Below are 19,249 nucleotides of genomic sequence, written 5' to 3'. Positions count from 1 at the left end.
CTCCAGGGCCCGGGAGGAGCGGAGAGGCCCCGAGCGTCCGGCGCTGGCCCCGGCCGCCGGGGGAAGGGGCGTGTCGGGGGCGTGTCGGGGGCGGGGCCGGAGGGCGCTGCGCCTGGGCCACCCGGAGACTCCGCGCGTCCGGGAGACGCGGCTCGCAGGCTGCAGCGGGAAGGAGCGAGGCCGGGAGGAGGGGGCTCCGCCAGGTGAGAGCCCTTCTCCGCTCCAGGGGAGGAGGGCAGGGCCTGGACGGTCGCCTGGCGGGTAAGTGTTAGGGACCCTGAGGACCTGGCGGCTCCCGGGAGTGGGCACCGGGAGGAGGCAAGGAGGGTCCAGGGAGCCACTAGCAAGTCCCTGAAGATGTAGCGACGTCCTGCAGCCCCGAGTCGCAGGAACTCGGCTGGCCCCGCCCATCGGCAGCATTGATCCCCGGCGTTTCCGAGGCCACCTGTGGCCTTGGCCGGGGAGGAAAGCCTCCCTAACCCCGGGGACCCCTGCTCCCCGCCTCCTGCCAGGGTTGGGCCGGCTCTCCCGGAGGAGCGGCTGGCACTCAGCCCTCGTCCACCCGGTCGCTGTTCCAGTTGTGGCGATTGTTAGCCCTCTGAGGGTGGCTGTCCAGGAACTGTCCCCCAGCTCCTGAGGGCGCTGATTGACGTTTCTGGCGGGAACCGCGGTTGATCCCCGACCTCTTCTTGCTGCGCCGGGGCTGGGCCACCTTCGGGAACGTGAGGTTTCCCAGGGTTCCTTCAGGTCCCGGCTCTGCCAGCCGCAGCTCTGTGGCTCGGTAAAGTTGTTCCTGGTCGCCTGGCCTCAGTTTCTCCTCCTTGAGGTGAGACAGTGACCCGGATTTGAGGAGGGTGCCTGACTGCTCAGCCAGGAAGGGAATTTTTATTATGGGGTGTCCTGCTGGCCACGGGGGACTCTTAGACACGTGACTTTAAGCCTGGAGCCTCAGTTTCCCTCTGTGTTAAGCAGGTCTCCTGGCAGGCACCCTGTGGAGGAGGGTGGAAAAGTACTGTGGCCGCTCAGGGGGCAATGAGCCGTCACCATGATTATGTTAATAATAATTATGGGGCCACCCTTCTGACCAACTTCCCTTCAGAGGCATTTTTTTGTGTGTGTGGCCACATTTTTAGATGTGGAAACTGAGACACGCCCTCCCAGCGGGAAGACACCCTCCTCTGTAGTTCAGATCAGAGGTTCAGGTCCCAAGGGGAGCTGCCTCAATGCCGGCTCTGGGGCCAGCCCTGGGTGGCCAGCCCTTCCTGACGCCTAGCAGTTCCCAAGGCCACTACCACACGCAGAGGAGTCAGGAGAAGGTGTGGCCCCTGAGTTGGACAGCTGGGCCCCCACCTGGCTTAGATGAGCAGGTCCTGTTGGCCCAGCTACATCGCCCTCCCTCTCCCCGTCCCTCACTCCCAAGGTGTGGCAGGTTCTGACAGCTGCTCTGGCTCTGGGGAACCAGGAGAAGGGGCCTTGGAGCCTGTGAGCTCAGAGAACCCCCATAAGCCCGCTCAGACTGCTCAGAGGCACAGCTGGGTCGACCCAAGAGGAACTGGGAAAGTCTAAGTGACTTCTCCTCTTGCCACCAGCCTCTGAGGTCCAGAGCAGGGAAGGGACTTGTCTGGGGCCACCCCATGAGCCAGGGAGAGGTCCAGAACAATCTCTGCCTGGTGGGATTCTGGTGTGGCTTGATCACCTCCCATGAAGGGGAGCTCATTATCGACAGAGCAAATTAAAGGAAACGCCATCAAGTGGTAGTGGGAGGCCGCCTGGGCCTCCACCCAGCCTCCCCTAGATGAGTTGATGGTGCTGTGCCTCATTTTCCCTCTCGATACAAAAGGGTCTAATCCAGCCCTGCCGTCCTGTGAGGACAGGTGTAGACAGGCAGACGGTGGCCAGGTGGCCAGACGTGGGCGCTCACGTGATCTCTAATCTTGATCACACAGCTCTGTGACCCGTTGGTTTGGTGTTTATCTTTGTGTGATAGTAGCACGATTTATTGCAGCACCATAGGACACTGCCCAGCCTGAAGGTGTGGGGTCCAGGAAGTCCCCAGAAGTGGGGCCATGAGACGTCAGTGTCCCCCATCTGCCCTGGAACACAGGAAGGGTTAAGCCGGGAAGCCCAGCCCACCTTCTAAGGGGAGGTCTCCCGCCCTAGCAGGGGAGCCCAGGGGAGCCCAGGGGAGCCGGGCTGGGGTTGCCTCACGCTGGATCCATCCCCAGGGCTGGGGCAGTTTCCCCAGAGAGGGACGACAGCTCTCTAAATGAATCACTGTGACCGCAACTGCCTTGATGGGGATTGAGCCTTGACCTGGAAACCAGGAAGCCAAGGTCTAAAGGGTTATGTCCCCCACCCTTTCCACACCCAGGTATTCGCCCAGAGCCCGGGGCACAGTCGACATGGAGCCCTGGGGCAGCACATGGTTTTATGAAGCAGCTCTGGCTACAATGAGCCTGTCTAAGGAATTATCTTTACTGGGAGTTTTCTTCTTTCTTTTCTGTTTGTAAAAGTGACTCCCGTTCTTCATAAAAAGGGGCTTGCCCATCGTCCCGGGTAGAGCAAGCCATCCCGGGTAGAGCAAGCCGGTACCAACAGGCGAGGAGCCGCCCCAGTCTCCATGGGCTGTGTGACCTCAGGCAGTTGGGCACCTTCTCTGTGCCCATCTTGTCCACCAAGACCCCCTGGAAGGCCCCGAGGGAGGCACTGGGGCTCCTTCAGAGGCGGGAAGAGTTTCTTCCCCCCTGGAGTCCAGCTCCAGAAGATTACCCTTTGCTACCTTTCTCTCCCCAATGTGCACCTGAGTTCCATGAGCCTGGGGGCTGTTCTGTTATCCTGGCTGAGTCCCCCAAACCTAGACCCAGCTTGGGACACTCAGGAGGAGGTCAGCACTTGTTCCAAGAGTCAGGGCTTCATGTAGGTGACAACAGTGACTGCTGTTGATATTAACATACCGGTGGCCCTTCACAGACATGTCCCTTACAAGAAAGGTCACCATGCGGAGCTGGCGCGTGGCCCTTATGCACACAAAGGGGGTTCTTCTAATTGCTTCCATCACCCTTGACCCCTCACTTGTGTGAGAGTGTTTCAGAACATTCTGAGAAAGTCCTCAGAAGGTTCCACGCCCCCATTCAAATCCCAGACGAGGGCTGGTGAACGTGCAGAAGCTGTCACTGATGTGGATGGAGTGCTCGCACCCGCTGCCGCTGGGACCTGGCTGGCAGCTGCCACCATCCCCCTGGAAGATTCTGAGGTCTAGGGGACCCAGCTACTTGTCCTGGGCCCCACAGGTGGTCAGTGGGCTGCCAGGGGCCATGGCTACTTCAAGGACCCAATCTTCCTGATAGGGAAACAGACCCGCTGGGTCTGGGGCTGGGGCTGGGCTACTCCCCTCCCAAAGCTGGAGTTGGGCTGGGGGTAAAAGCGCAGGTGGGACAGGCTTAGAGAAGGTTCCAGGACTCTGAGACTCCGTTTCTCATCTGGAAAGTGGAAGCGTCATGAGGGGGTGGAGGCCCCCAAGTTGGGGTCAGGCAGGGGGCCCTTGGGGTCAAGCGTGGGCATAGGTCAGAGGGGGCGGGGCCTGGGCTGTGGGAGTGGGCGGGGCTTGCCTCCCGTGCAACCTTCAACCCCTCCTGTCACTTGGCCTCCTGTTGAGGAGGACAGAAGTGCCTGGAGGGACACCTACCCAGGACAAGCACTCAGGTTGGCCATCACCTGGGTTGATGGCAAGGGACATGAGGTTGCCGTGCTGTCACGGCGGCGGGTGGGGGGTTCCCAAAATGAATTCAGCTGGGTGGTCGGCACTTCTGCGTATCTCAGGGCTTGTTAATATTCAATGGATTATGAATATTCAGTGCTCCGTGGACAACGCCTCATGAATATTTAGAGATCACAAACATCTGGTGCCTGGGGACTGTCTCTCTTCATCCCGGGTACAGAGTGTGCCCGGATCTCGAAGGTGCCCAGGGGTCCCTCACAGGCAGCTCCGACTCAACACGGACAGACTTTGGGGCCGTGATTCCCTAGCCACGCCGCGTGCTCGGGTGTCCTCCCTGCCCTAGGGGGAGCGAGTCTGCGGTCATCTAAAGTCAACAGGACCTTGTGCGTAGTTTCTATGCAAACACTGCACCTTTACAGAAGGCGCTTGAGCGTCCCGGACTTAGGGAGCCACAGCCATCCTGGACGTGGTCCTGCTGAGGACTGGCAGGGTCAGGGCTGGCGGGGTCAGGGCGCCTCCTGTAGGACAAACTCCGGTGACCGGCCTTCCTGAGCTGCCCATTTCTTGCAGAAGATTTGGATCCAGGATCTGCCCTTCAGGTCCACCTGGACCCCCCTTAGTTTTTGGTTTGTTTCTTCTGTTTTCTTTTATGTTTGTGTTTTTGGTAAACATGGGGTGACTTTTTTCTTGGGGGGGGGTCGTCCAGGGATTGAGCCCAGGGGAGCTTAACCACTGAGCCTCATCCCAGCCCTTTTTATTTCTTATTTAGAGACGGTCTCTCTGAGTTGCTAAGGCCCTTGCTAAGTTCCTGAGGCTGGACTTTGAACTCTGGATCCTCCTCTCTCAGCCTCTGCAGCTGCGGGGGGGGATTATAGCCCCCCCCCCCCCAGCTGGACAAGGCTCTTACCACCCAGCCACACCCCAGCCCAGGTTCTTCTTGTTTATTTTTTTCCTCCTCATGCTGAGGCTGGAACCCAGGACCTTGTACATGACGTGTGTTCCCTCAAGCTACAGATCTACCCATTTTCTGAAGCCGAACACTGGTGGAAGGGGAGAGTGAGGATGAAGTGAGACGAGAGAAAATGACCTGGTGAGTGTTAGGTAGGAACATAGCCATAGAGGACGAAGCACCCAGTCCCCTCTGGGGCTCCTGGCTGGCTGGGAGACCGACAGAAGATCAGCTAGTCAGTTTCCGGTGACTTCTGGTTGAAATGGTTCAGGGAAGAGCAGATGTGGGGTGGGTGGTTTAGATAGAAGGTCAGAACTTTGCTGAGGTGACATTTGAGCTATGACTTGAAGATTAAAGAGAACCGGGTAGGCAGGGGCTAGAGGGAAGGGAGTCCCAGGTGGAAGCAGCAGCATGTGCAAAGGCCCTGGGGCAGCATGGAGCCCGGATGCTTAAAGGTTGCTCAGGAAGTCAGTGTGGCTGGAGCTGGTGGGCAGGGCAGAGGTTGTGGGCGCTGAGATGGCCACATTCAGCAGCCACACCCCCAGGGGAGGCTCCTGGGTCTTGGCCAGTGAATAGAAGTGGCTTTTCTGTGTGTGTTGAAGGAAGCAGACTCTGGGCTGGGCAAAGCAGCACTGGTGCATGAAGACAAACAGCCTGAGGGAAGCTGACTGGTCTGGTCATGTGGAACAGATAAGGGTCCTGGAGTGTCATCCCGGATGTCACTGCTGTGGCCTTGTCCTCTGTGAGTCCCCTCCTCTCACCTGGGGCTCCCCAGGCCAGGCCTGACCTTTGCAAGCCTGAGGGGCCTCGGGGCCTGTGCTGGTCCACCTGCTCCCTCCTGGCCCGGGCTGGGTCTCCCTCAGTGTCCCAGTGAGAGACTTGAGGCTGCTCCCGTTCTGTTCCCGCGCGCTTTCTTGTCCACCCCCACATCCAGGTTCCAACACCGACGTCACCTGAGCCCGCCCACTCTTGTATCCCTCCAACCTGCCCCTTTTCCCAGACCCAAGTGCTTCAACCTAGATGCCACCCTGCCCTCTCCTCCTGCTCTGATTACCCCTGCCCCTTGGTGGCCACAGGGGACTTCTTAAAAGCATAAATTAAAAGTCTCCTCTCCTACTCACACACCCTCCATGGCTCCCTATCACCAGGGGGAGGAGAGGAAGAATGTCCATGCACTTCTGCCCTCGTCAATGCTTTATTCCTCAAATCGCTCCATACAACTTCACTCTACAGGTTCTTAACCAAGGAAATGGCAGTCCCCGAGGCTGGGCACTGCAATCGACATGACCCACTACACAGCAAACCCTTCTAGATTAGTCTAAGCTCTGCAAACACACTTGATCAAGATAGTCTCCCGACAGAAGGTCCCTCTGTGTGCTAAGCTCCAAAGTCGCAAGCCGTAGGCTCCAAGTCCAGCAGATGCACACTCACTCGGAGCGCGGTGACAGGTCCGCATCCAAGGCAGGCTTTTCCCGGGGTGGAGTGGGCGGCCGGTTGAGGAGGGGGTCGTCGGGAGAAGTTGCGGCTCTCACCCGGGGCCAGACGAGGCGGTAGAGTTTGAGGGAGTGAGGATCACACAGAGGATCAGTGTGATGACAAGTGACGGGATGTCAGGTCCTCCTCAGGCTCTTCGGCTCTATTATTTATTCAACATTTGGGGGCTTTTGACCCCCCTTTCAATCCTTATCAGCTACCACCGTGGAACAGGAGGTTCTCTGGGGACAGGAGCATCTGGTCTGGTGGTCCCCACCCTGATCTTCTCGCCTTTCCCACTTATCAGGCTAGGTCAGCTTGACTCTGTTTATCAGGGTGAGGGGAAGTGACTTCTCTGAGCCACACTGGGGGCCCTGTGGCTGTGCCTGCTGACACCGCAGGTTTCCAACTGGAGCTTTTAAAATGGAGTGGCTCAGGCTCAGGTCCCCGCAGCCCCGCCGCCTCCCGCATGGAACATGAGGTTCTTCCCGGTCGGCCCGGTTCTGCTTTCTGACTCCAGGCTGGTCCAGAAACCCTCCTGTCTCCTCCATGTCCCCCTCCAGCACCCTAGGCCTGTGCCCACCTCGGGGCTCTGCGCTTACTGTGCCCTCTGCCTCCGGTGACCTTTCCGCAGGGCCCGGCCCCGGGGGGGTTCCGCAATATCCTTCAGAATCTCCCTGGTGCCCGCTCGATCATGTCCCCTGCTGCTTCCTCTTCCCCCTACAGCATTTATAAAAGCTGCTTCTGGTTACTATGTCACAGGGCAGAGCGGGTGGCCCCAGAACCCAGTGTACATACAGTAGGTGCTCAATAAGTGCTCCATGGCCCAGCAGCCACTGCGTCAGATAAGACTTGGGCTCCTGTGTGCCACAGGTTCATGGGCCGCCCACGCGAGGGTGGGCAATGCAGCGTGGGTGCCCCTGTGTCCCCAGGCTCTCTGTCCCTCCACGTTTGGTGTCACCCACGACACAGCTCCTTGTGACTGGCTCTGGAAGGCAGTTGGGGGGGTGGGGGGCAGGCCCCTCTCAGAGTTCTGGCTTCTGAGCTTGCTCCATGCTGAGCCTCAGTGTCCCCAGCTGTAAGTGGGGGCTTCTGGGGGGACCAAAGGAGCCAGGACCATGACCTGACTGTTTTTGAGGCCACCACCGCATGGTGGTGAAATACGCAAGCCCTTGTCCCTTCCCCCACACACACACACCTGGTGGGGTCTCTCGGCATCTCTGGGTTAGGAACCCCCCGGGGTGAACTGAGGGCCAAACAGGACCTGGCTGCTTCCGGATGGAGTTAAAATCTGATGCCAAGTTCTCTTTCCCGCTGGGAAGGGGCCAGGTGAGGTCTGGGGGGTCCTGGGGTCTCCCCAGGCACTTTTTTTTGTGTGTGTGTGTACTGGGGATAGAACTCGGGGGTGCTTAAGCACTGGGCCACGTCCTTAGCCCTTCTTATGTTTTATTCACTTTGTGTGTGTGCGGTGCTGGGGATCGAGCCCCGGGCCTTGAGCACGTGAGGCAAGCACTCTGCCAGCTGCGCCCCAGCCCCAGCCCCTATATTGCACTTAGAGACAGGGTCTCCCCGGGTCGCTCAGGGCCTCGCTAATCAGCCTGCAGCTCCAGCTGCTGGGATCACAGGCGGAGCCACCCACCCGGCTTCCCGGCATTTCCCGTGAACCCCTTGAACGTTTTCCTCCCCGCAGTGGGGTCCTGGGTTTAGCTGGAAGCACAGATTAGGGCTCATCCCAGTTCCTGGCCCACCTCCTAACACCTGAGGAATCTTTGCAGCCCCAGGGTCTTGAATGCTAATGAGGCAGCTGGCAGCAGCTGTGGGTAGCTCCTGGAGGGACACTGGTCACCAGAAAGACCTGGAGCAGGATTAGAGGGCTGGGACTGTCGGCCCCACCCCAGCCTCCAGGGAGGGGAGGGGGCTGGCGGGGAGTTGATTGGCCGATGGTGCTGCCAATCATACCTGTGCAAGGAGGCCAGGGGAAAACCGATCAGCGCTGCCCGGGGAGGGTGGGAAAGCCCGCCCCCTTCTCCCGCCCCTCGGGCTGCGCCGTCTCTGCACCCCCGACCCCCGCTGCCCCGTGAGCTCTGTGGCCTACTCCATCAAATTAACGGGACCCAAAGAAGGGGTCTGGGAGCACCGATTTCCAACTAGTGGGTGAGAAACCCTGGAAACCCACCTGGGCTGATGGTGGGCATTGGAAGTGGGGGGAGGGGACAGGCTTGGGGACTGAGCCTCAACCTGTGGGACTGCAGGTACCTGGTTGTCCGAACTGGATTGACTTAGAGGACCCCAGCTGGCGGCCCCAGGGCATCCACAGCTTGCTTGGGGTGTACGGGAAGGTCCCCCAGGTACATACACATCTGACTGGGGGTGGGGGGCGTCCAGGGTGGTGACAAGCACCCAGCGCGTGCTTGTGGAATGAATGAGTGATCTCCGTGTGTGTTCTGAGGTAGGGGCTTCTAGGAAAGGCTGCTGGCCCCAGGATCTTGGGGACCACAGACTCGAACCCGGGCCTCGAGGGGCTGCCCACCAACACCCAGCCCTGTGCACCTCCTCCAGGAAGCCGACCCTGGCCCCCAGGCAACCCCGCGCCCGGTGTCTCCCAGGGCAGGTGTGGGGTCCCGACCCCGCTGATAGCAAGATCTCTGCGGATGGGTGGGTACCGCCCGGACACAGCCCAGTGTGGTGCCCAGTGGGAGTTCCTGGACCAACCCGCGAATGTGCCCTGGTCCAGCCTCCTACTGAGAGGAGCCCCGAGGTGCCTGCTCCCTCCAGTCCGGCCAGCTCGGAAGATCCATTCCGGGCGTGAAGCCTTAAGGGATCTGAGTTCAGTGGGTGCCTTGGTGAATGAGAAAAAGAGGATCCAGTTTGCATTAATGGGCGTGTAGGGGACCCTAGGGGATAGGAAGGGACCGAGAACCTGGCCCCTCCCACTCCCGCTCAGACCCGGCGCCCGCCGCACCTGCTGAGTGAATGGGGGAATCTGTGAGTTTTGTGATGGGATCTGCCAGGATCTACGAGGGTAGCCCCCAGAATCCCTCCCGTTAGAGAAAACAACCCGGAGGAGAAAAAGAGGTGCCAACAAAGGTTAAGCAAAAAGTTCTGGGCTGGGGCTGCAGCTCGGCTCTGCTTGCCTGGCACGGGTGGCACCGGGGAGGCGCGCGCTGGGTTTGACCCTCGGCCGCATCAAAAGAAAATAAAGGCATTGTGAGCCTTTACAACTACAAAAAAAAAAAAAAAAAAAAACTTTTAAAAAGTTCTTACAAATAAACATGAAAATAAAACGCAAGCAACAGAATAGGCATTTATGGAATCCGTTAAAGCCAAGTAGCCGTGTCCAAGGTTCCATTTCCCCTGGATGCCCAGCCCCAGTTTCAGGAACTGTGTCTCCTTTTCCTTCCTCCTGCCCCTCCCCCTCCCCGGGGTTTTGTGGCTGCTGCTGTTTGGTGGGCTTTGTCGTCGTCTTGGTTTGGTTTAGGTTTTTTCTCCTTTGGTTTTCCGGTGCTGGGGATGGAACCAAGGTCTCAGTGCCGACCCCTGAGCCGGGCACCTGGCCCCTCACTTTGAATTCTCTCTTCTGGGTTATCTGTTGGTTTTGATGGAAATTCCTCAAGCTGTCAAGTATCCGTTGGGGTGGGTGTTGTGCTGGAGCAGGCTATAATAGTGCAGGATGTTATGCAATGTGCCTGTCTCCAGCCAAAAGGTCCCCAGCAGGCCCCTGCCCGCCCCCCAAGTCATGGCAACCGAAGATATCTCCAAGCCAGGCCAGGTGGCGCGAGCCCGTGTCCCCGTGACTTGGGAGGCTGAGGCCAAGGCCTTGGAGGCTCAAGAAGGATCCCTTGAGCCCAGAAGTTTGAGACCAGCCCGGCAACATACTGAGATCTGGCTCAAACAAACTTTTTTTTAATTAATTGATTTTTTTAAAGAAAATGTCCCCATACAGTTGGATGCAGCTGTCCATGCAACTCGGGAGACTGAAGCTGGAGAATCACAAGTTCAAGGCCAGCCTAGGCAACTAAGCAAGGGTCTGTCTCAAAATAAAAATATAAAAGGGCTGGGGATGTAGCCCAGTGGTAGAGCCCTCCTGGGTTTAATCCCTAAAACCACATGCGCGCGCGTGCGCACACACACATACACAAATGTCCCCAGGCAGGTGTCCCTTGGGACTAAGTTACTCTGTTAAGAATTAAGCCAGGTGCAATGGCGCCCACCTGTAATCCCAGCGGCTTGGGAGGCTGAGGCAGGAGGATCACAAGTTCAAAGCCAGCCTCAGCAACTTAGTGAGGCCCTAAGCAACTCGGTGAGACCCTGTCTCTAAATAAAATATAGAAAAGGACAGGGATGTGGCTCAGTGATTAAGGGTCCCTGGATTCAATTCCCAGTACCAAAAAAAAAAAAAAAAAGAGAGAGAGAGAGAGAGATTGGCTTAGATTGTAAGCTGCAGATGGGGCAGGGCCTCACCCCCCCAAACTTTTCAAAAGTCCTGAATGTCCTATTTCTACCCACTGGATCTCATGCCCTAAAATTAGGTTCATGACTCACCCTCTTCCCTACCATCCGAGCACCCTGGGTGCTGGGGTATCTAGGAGATGCCCTGGCTTCCTTCATGTGATTTCCTCTTTGGTGACTTGGTCTTTCTATGGAGGCACAGGATGTGACTGGGAGACCGTCTCCATTGTGAAACTGAAATCTCCTTCAGCATTCAGCTCTTTGAATTTTTGGATCTCCTGGACCTATCTTCCAGAGGCTGAGCCCCCAGGGCTGGCGCCCAGCTTTCCTGAAGGGCCCTCGGCTGCTCAGCCCATTCCTACCTCAGGGCCTTTGCACCTGCTATTCCCTCCCAGGTGGCCACCATGCTGGCTTTTCCTTGCATTTCATTCATCTCTCAGCCCAGATGTCAACCAGACCTTAAAATCAAACCAGCCCAGACCCCATCTCCTCCTAGGATATTGGGAAATACATTTGGTCTTCCTCCCATTCCCTAGAATACAATTCCTAAAATCCTGGGAATCTCCCAGGGAGTGTGTCTTTGTATGCTAATGAGGTGACTGGTGGCAGCAGCCCTGAGGTAGCCTCTCAAGTAGGGGCTGCTCACCAAGACAGAATGAGGAAGCTGGGGACCTTCATCCCTACCCCCAACCTCAGGGAAGGGCAGAGGGGCTAAGGCTTGAGTTGGGCAGTGGCCAAGGATCTCGGCAGCCCTGCCTGGGGGTGAGCCTCCGGACCCCCGAGGGACGGGCTTCCAGGGCTTCAGGTGGGGACAGGCGGAGGTTCCCGTGAGCGGCACGCCCAGGGAGCTCCCTGCCCTTCCCAGGGTGCCTGGCACCGGGAGCCTGTCCATCCTCGTCCTTTGGGACACTCTGCCCTCCCCCAGGACAGCACGTCCATGTCCCCTCGGTTCTGGGAGTCGCAACCTGAAGGCGGCCCTTCAGTCCTACTGCTCCGGCCGGGGCGGCTCTTCCTCTGGTCTAAGCCGGTCTCGGATCAGAGGCACCGGAGCGCAGGGACTGGGACGACCTCTGACTGCCGGCCAGCCCGCAGGGAAGGGAAGACCCGGCTGTCCCGCCTTCCTCTGGGTGACGGGCCCTGTGGCAGACGCTGGTTGGATGGCCAGGTCACTGTGTCACTTCCCTCCCCATCCCTGACACGTTTGGAAATCCTGTGTTTGGGTTCCTTGGTGGACATGGTCCTCCCTGGGTTCCCCTTTAGCCTCTCGGACAGACCAGCGGCAAGGCCGTCCCGGGTGACACAGGGGACCTGGGTTTCTGCCCGGGACCCCCTGCTCCTGCTCCCCTGCTTCCGCTCTTGGCCACACGCCACCTTCCAGCAGCTGCTCAGCCTGGGGTCCTGGTGACCGCTCAGGACTCCCCGGGTTCTGTGCACACCTGGTCCCGTCCCTTCTGTGTCGAGTTTTACGTGTGACTCTGTCTTGATCTGGGAGCTCGGCTCCAGGCTCGCGTTGCTGCTCTGATTGGTCTAGTCGGAGGCGGCTCGCGGCCTGTTTCCATATTCATTTTTCTGTGCTGAGCCGAGGATCCAGCCAGGCCTCACGGGCCAGGCCAGCGCTCCTCCGCTGAGCCCCGTCCCCAGCCCCATCTTGTCTTTTCCTTAGAGACAGGGTCCCACTGAGCTGCTCAGGACCTCACTGTTGCTGAGGCTGGCTTGGAGCTCGCGATCCTCCTGCCTCAGCCTCCGGACGGCTGGGATGATGGCGTGCGCCACCACACCTGCAAAAGAGCTGCGGCTGGGCCAGGTGCACACCTGTCCTCACAGCGGCTCCAGGGACCTGAGGCAGGACCACGCAGGTTCGAGGCCAGGCTCTTCCACAGGGCGGAGGCTGGCAGTCTGGGGGCAGGGCTCCACGTGGGCAGGTGCCTCTCGAGCAAACTGACCAGACCCGAGGAAGGGCCGGGACCCCGACTGCAGCCAGAAGCCCAGAGAACACCCCCTGGGGCTGGGGCTGGGCATGGGGCGCCAGCTGGGGGCTGAGCCTGGGCCTGTGGGGTCTGAGCCGCCTCGGGGGAGGGGGGAGAGACTCAGAACAGAACTAGGTTAGAGGAAGCTGCGCAGGTGTCCACTGCAGAGCTGACCGCCTGGCGGCTGGTGAGAAGTCCCCACCCGTCGTGGGTTGCAGCGGTGACGTGGTGTGTGCCCAGCCAGGAACCCAGCTTGAGCTGCTTCTCTACTCCCCCCCGAGTCTTCCTCTCCAGTCACCTTGGTTGAGTCAGTTACTTGCTGTTCGTCACACTCCAGGGTGTGGGCCCCACAGTGGCGGGACCCATGTGTCCCCCGCGCCTATCCACCGATGCGTCCCCAGCTCCTGGTGTATTAGAGGAGCGCAGGCCATGAACAGATGTGGTGCATTATCCTGAGAATCGGGGTTTTTTCCAGGGGCTGTGGCGACCCAACATTCTTTCATTCATTAGTCACACGTTTATTGAGCACCTACTATGCACATAGAGGCTGGGAATAAAATGGGAAAACGCATTGTGGTGGAGAAATGGTCAAGGAAAAAAAAAAAAACTTTAAAAAGTTTCATTATGTATTTTAGGCGGTGACTAGTGCTACAGAAAAAAGAAGTAGTAAGATGAATACAGATCAGAATAGTTAGTGTCCCACCCACAAAGGTCTTCCTGGGAAGGTGACAGTTGTGCAATGACAGGAAGGAGTTGAACTGCTTGGGATTAGGGGGTGGGGGAAGAGCAATCCAGACACAGTGAAGAGAATGTGCGAAGGTCCTGAGGCAGGACCACGCCCGGTGTATGGGAGGAGAAACTGTCCATGGTACTTTTAGTAGGGTTGATTCTTCTTGTTTCTATTGAGGCTCAGAGACAGCAAGCTGCTTTCCCAAGGTCACACAGTGGAACCTGCAGTGTAGAATCTGAGCCCTGTTTTGGGGGCTGCACATGTCTATCTGGCCCAGGAGACCTTGGCCAGGCTGAGAGGAACATGTTGGGAAATGGCCTCATGGGTCGGCAAGGGAAGCCCTGTCCCCAGTTTCCATGCTAAGTTTTTACCCAAGATAGAAACAGGAAGCTACTCTCTGCCTTGCTCCCAGCCTGTAGCTGGGAGGGGGGTCACTCGGGGTTAAAGAGGCCTGACAGAACCCTCTGACTGCCCTGTACTCTTTCAGGTGCCATTGGGGAGACAGAAGAGACCCCAGCTCAGCACAGGCACCCCAAGACAGTCCAAGGTGAGTACGTTCAGATGTTCATTCGACAAACACTCAAGTGCCACTATGCACAAGTGGCTGGTGCCCTTTGTGGCCACACAACCCTGTGAGCTGGGGGCTGCTTGGAGGTCCCCTCTACATCTGAGGAGACCCAAGGCCCAGGGAATGAGAGGCCCAGCCAGGGTATGAGAGAATTAACTTCAAACCCAGAAGTTGGACCCTAAAGTGTGCTCTCCGAGACTGCCATGTTCCGGGTCTCCCTGGTGCAGTATGTATTTGCTGAATAGAAAAGCCCTGCCTGAGTCTAATCTGGTCCTGTCATGCTTCACCAGAAAGTAGATCCTTAATTCAAGGCTGGAGAACAACACAGACCCACCTGGCCCAACAAAAGGATTTTGCAGGTGCCCGGGGAAACCTGGGGAAGGAATCTGAAAGGGAGATCGTGGGCTCTGCCTGGATGCGTGGAGGAAAAGTTTACAGGAGGAAGGATCATGACAGCCGGGGTTTTGAAGGCTACATACAAGTTCACCAGAGAGACACTGAGTGGACTCACTTTTTATCTGTGAATTCAGTAGACGTTCCCTTCCTCCCCGTGTGTCTGCCTCATTCTGGGTGATGCCAAACCCACAAGCTGCCTCCATACTGGGAAAGATGAAGCCAGACATGGACACCGCCAGGAAATCAGGACCGGACCAGGGAGGGAGAGAAGGACTAGAGACAAGGGCCAACCGGGACCCTTACAGAGGGACCAACAAGGGCTTGCTGGAGAAAGGGCCATTTGGGATGGGTTTGGGGGCATCTGTAGGAGGTTGCCAGGGAAGATGGCTTTGTTTGAGCCTTGCTGTGTTTGAAGGATGTAAGCAGAGCCAGGGTCCGTGGTCAGGTTAGAGGACCACTAAAAACGGGAAGAATGGCCAGGCACAGTGGCCCCCGCCTGTAATCCCAGGGACTCAGGAGGCTGAGGCAGGAGGATCATGAGTTCAAAGCCAGCCTCAGCAACTTATGGAGGCTCTAAGCAACTTAGTGAGACCCTGTCTCTAAATAAAAAATAAAAAGGGGGCTGGGGTTGTGGCTCAGTGGTAGAGCATTTGGCCTAGCACTTGTGAGGCCCTGGGTTGGATTCTCAGCCCTGCATATAAATAATAATCTAAAAAAGGTATTTTGTCCATCTACAACTAAAAAAGCGGGGGCTGGGGATGTGGTTAAGCATTTCTGGGTTCAATCCCCAGTACCAAAAAAAAAAAGAAAAGAGAAAGAAAGAAACAGGAAGAATGGGAACTGTTGTAACCAGAAGCTCAAAGCTTCCTGGTGGGGAGGTGGAAAGGATCCCAGCCGCCTCCTCTGTCACAAAGCGGTTCCGGCTGGGATGTGGCTCAGTTGGTAGAGCGCTTGTCCCGCATGCACCAGGCCCTGGGCTCAACCCCCAGCACCACAAAATCTAAAGGCTTCCTCGCCTCCCCCTGGTGGCTCTTTGGTGCTCTCTGAAGCAGGAGTGGGGAGAACCCGGCTGGGGGCTGGGTGAGAGATTCTGGACATGATTAGCCTGGGGGGGAGACCGGAAAAACCAGGTGGCTGGGGGTGCCCGGCGGTGGCCAGCCCTCCAGACCGTCCTTCTCCACAGGAGCCCTCGACGGCCTGCTCCTGGGACCCCGGGCCGGGCTGGCCAGGATGAGGTGTGCGCGCCCCCTGCGGCCCGACCTGGGCCTGGTCCTGGCCGTGGCCACCTTCGCCGTCCTGGTCCTCTTCAGCCTGCACGTGTCCACACCGCCCAGCTGCCTGCTGCCCGAGAAGCCCCTGGGGACCCCCGAGGTCCTCCCCTGGCCCTCGCCGCCGCCGGCGCGCCCCCGCCCCGCCCAGTGCCTCGCCAACGCCTCCGCCGCCGCGCACCCCGATTTTGCGGGGCAGCCGCGGCACGTGCGCGACTTCCTGCTGTACCGCCACTGTCGCAGCTTCCCGCTGCTGCAGGACGCGTCGCCCGACAAGTGCGCGCGGCCCGTGTTCCTGCTCCTGGCCATCAAGTCGTCGCCCAGCAACTACGAGCGCCGGGAGCTGGTGCGGCGCACGTGGGGACAGGAGCGCCAGGTGCGGGGCGCGCAGCTGCGGCGCCTCTTCCTCGTGGGCAGCGCCGGCCACCAGCACGAGGCCCGCAAGGTCAACCGGCTGCTGGAGCTGGAGGCGCGGACGCACGGCGACATCCTGCAGTGGGACTTCCACGACTCCTTCTTCAACCTCACGCTCAAGCAGGTGGGCGCGACCGGGCGCCGGGTGGCGGTGCGCTGGCAGATCCTTCCTGCCTCCAGGGGCCCAGGGGACCAGAAACCTCCGCTCATCCCTCTACTGCCCCTCCTCTGACCTCGCTGTCCTTTTAGTGACCTGCTCCTCCCCTGGGTGACTGGGAGGAAGGGCAGAGGGATTAAGATGACCTGCAGAGATCTGCTGGGATGACACTGGTTCAAATCCAGCCTCTGCCTCTTGGTTGCTGTTTGGCCTTGGGGGAGTTCATTTGCCTCTCTGTGCCTTGATTTTCCAGACCTGGGAAATGGGATGTGAATTAGACCCCCCCCCCACCTCTGAGGGCTGCTCTGGGGACAACATAAGACAGTATTAGTAAGGCATCTTGGGATAGGATGTCACTCAGGGGTAGAGCACTTGCCTGGTATGACTGAAGCCCTGGGTTCCATCACCAGCATCACAAAACAAACAAAACCCTAAGGCACTTCCACAGGCAACTGGTGCTCAGCTAAGTTTGGCAGTGACAGGGGCTCCCTCTCATTTATTTGTGCTGGCTCTATCTCCCCATGAGGCTGGGTCTGTGTCTCAGTCCTGGCACATAGTAAGTGCTCAATGAGGACCTTTGGATGGACAAGAACCCAGCCCAGGGCAGCAGGAAGAGCAAAGCCAAGTGGAGACACATTAGGGGACAGCACAGGGGCACATAGGCCTGGAGCCAAGGCTTCTGGTGGCTCTTTCTCCATGGGTCACCTTGCTCAATGCCCTGTCTGTTCCCTTACCAGGATTGAGGACCACACCTATCTCCCAAGGTCACATTTTGAGGCACCACGGATTGAACCCTGGGGTGCTTAACACTGAACCACATCCTCGGCCCTTTTTGTATTTTGTTTAGAGACAGAGCCTCACTGATTCACTTAGGGCCTCACTAAGTTTCAGAGGCTGGCCTTGAACTTGAGATCCTCCTGCTCAAGCCTCCCAAGTAGCTGGGATTTCTTAAAGCATAAGTGCAGTAAATTTCACCTTGACAAGCATGCACCTAGCGCTAGTGACATGCTGGCCCCATATTGGGTGCTGGGGAGATGGAATACAAAGGAGAGACACTGTCCCACCCTGAGGGAGCCCAGAGACCAGTGGGAAAGGTAGGTGTCAACTAGTAGTCACATGAGTAACTACAGGGCTCAGCCAGGTGGAGTTAAAGGGAAGCACAATAAATATAAATGGCACAATTTTCAGGACATCTTGATTCTTTACAAAGCTCCACCAACTGGGGAAGCAGGTGCCATAATGAGGCCTGTGGGAAAGTTGGGAACTGAGACCCAGGTCACCCCAGAGAGTGGCAGTAACAGGCTATCCCTGTTGAGTGACTCCAGCCCTCAAGCTGACACCCCTCCTTCCCTGCAGGTGCTGTTCCTCGAGTGGCAAAAGACCAGGTGCACCCACGCCAGCTTCGTGCTCAACGGGGACGATGACGTTTTTGCACACACTGACAACATGGTCACCTACCTGCAGGGCCTTGACCCCGACCAACACCTCTTCGTGGGGCATCTGATCCAGAATGTGGGCCCCATCCGGGTTCCCTGGAGCAAGTACTACGTGCCCCAGGTGGTGACGCGTGGGGAGCGCTACCCTCCCTACTGCGGGGGAGGTGGCTTCCTGCTGTCCCGCTTCACCGCCGCTGCCCTGCGCAGGGCCGCCCCTGCCTTGGACCTCTTCCCCATTGACGACGTCTTCCTGGGCATGTGCCTGGAGCGCGAGGGGCTGAAGCCCACCTCCCACAGCGGCATCCGCACAGCTGGGGTGCAAGCCCCATCCACCCGCCTGTCCTCCTTTGACCCCTGCTTCTACCGGGAGCTGCTGCTGGTGCACCGCTTCCTGCCCTACGAGATGCTGCTCATGTGGGACGCGCTGAGCCAGCCTGACTTCACCTGTGGCAAGCGGGTGCAGGTCTTCTAAGGTCACCTCAAGGTCCCCCGCTACTGAGCTCCTGTCTCCACTTGAACAAAAAAACGAAGGATCCCTTCCTCCTGGGAAGCAGGAGGCAGAGGACTTGGTCTTCCCAGGGGAGCTGAGCATAAGGAGCCCTGGGGTCTGAGGAGTGAATATGCTGCCTGGCGAACTCCTACACACCCTTCAAAACCCTCCGGGTCTGTGCTCCAGAGTTCCCTCTCCGGTCGGGAGCAAACCCAGGCAATGTGACCGGCACCTTTCCATGGTGTCTGATGACGGGAAGCCCCTCGGCCAGGGTTCCAGCTGTGGATGCCTCCGGTCCCCTGGGTGAAGGCCCCACTTCCCAGTTCTGACCTGAATCACAGACTGGACTGACACAACCCCTCCTTCCAACTGGTGCTCTGGTCATTTTGTGGTAGATAGTTCCAGCCACAGCTCAAGGCCATCCAGGGGCCCCTGTGTCCACTGGAGTGGGAAGCAGTGGTCAGCCTGGGCCGGCGGCTCTACTCCTAATGCCTCTGTGGGCTTCAGGCCCCTCGGTTAGAGAGAGACCGGCCCGCCCTGCCTCACCTGTGGCATTGAGTGTCATTGGAGGGACACAGCTGTCCGCATCAGGCTGTGGGAACTCAGAGTGGCTCCGAGTCCCCAGCAGGGCTTTGTCCCCACACCTGCACCCCCCCCACCAAGAGCTCAGGAAACAGCTCAGAGTGGGGCCAACTTTCACCCACCCCCTGCCCAGGGAAGGGGTGACAGGTCCCCAGGCGGCCCCAGTGTGTTTTACAGGTGGGAGGGTCCACGTGAGCTGGTGACTCCCTGCTGCCCCCAGGCGGGACCTGAGCTCCCCAGGCCCCTTGGGGATGAGGCAGCTGGGCAGAGTGTCCTCAGGGAATAAAGCATTTTGTGAAAACCTGGAGATCAATTTATTTTTTAAAAAAGCTGTTTCTAAGTGTTAACGAGAGACTGGTCGACATCTGTCTCTTCAAGTCTCAGATTTCAGGAGGAAGTACCCGTGGCGGCAGTGGGTGGTTGAAAGTGGGAGCAGAGGGCTTCTGTCAGGCATATGGACCTCACCCCAGCCCCGCTCACACGCCCTCTGTGGCTCCCTATTGCCCCCAGCTCACATCTGCCAAGGCTGATTCAGGCTGTGGGTTTGCAGGACCTGGAGTGAAAGGCGGTGGGTGGCACTGCTCCTGACAGCTGGGACATTAGACCCCCTTCTGAATCCTGTGGGGCCACCATCCGGCCCCGCCCCGTTCGC

General features: G+C 58.4%; 1 protein-coding gene across 2 annotated transcripts; it reads left to right on the top strand.

Annotated features, from left to right (window-relative positions):
- Positions 1 to 127: 127 nt before the first annotated feature.
- Positions 128 to 18,904, top strand: B3gnt3 (UDP-GlcNAc:betaGal beta-1,3-N-acetylglucosaminyltransferase 3). 2 transcript variants are annotated; one of them, XM_046437458.1, is made up of 4 exons: positions 128 to 261; positions 13,774 to 13,833; positions 15,434 to 16,056; positions 17,446 to 18,904. In XM_046437458.1, exons 3-4 carry the CDS (start codon positions 15,481 to 15,483, stop codon positions 17,995 to 17,997), a joined length of 1,128 nt encoding a protein of 375 aa, XP_046293414.1. In that variant the 5' UTR covers positions 128 to 261; positions 13,774 to 13,833; positions 15,434 to 15,480; the 3' UTR covers positions 17,998 to 18,904. The 2 variants fall into 2 exon arrangements, with proteins under 2 accessions (XP_046293414.1, XP_046293415.1); XM_046437459.2 differs by having other exon boundaries at positions 138 to 203.
- The last annotated feature ends 345 nt before the right edge of the window (positions 18,905 to 19,249 follow it).

Source organism: Marmota monax, unplaced genomic scaffold (assembly GCF_021218885.2).
Source record: "Marmota monax isolate L192 unplaced genomic scaffold, Marmota_monax_Labrador192_F-V1.1 WCK01_AAM20220418_F8-fsc00021, whole genome shotgun sequence".
NCBI lineage: Eukaryota > Metazoa > Chordata > Mammalia > Rodentia > Sciuridae > Marmota > Marmota monax.
This window is presented reverse-complemented; position numbering and strand designations above follow the sequence as displayed.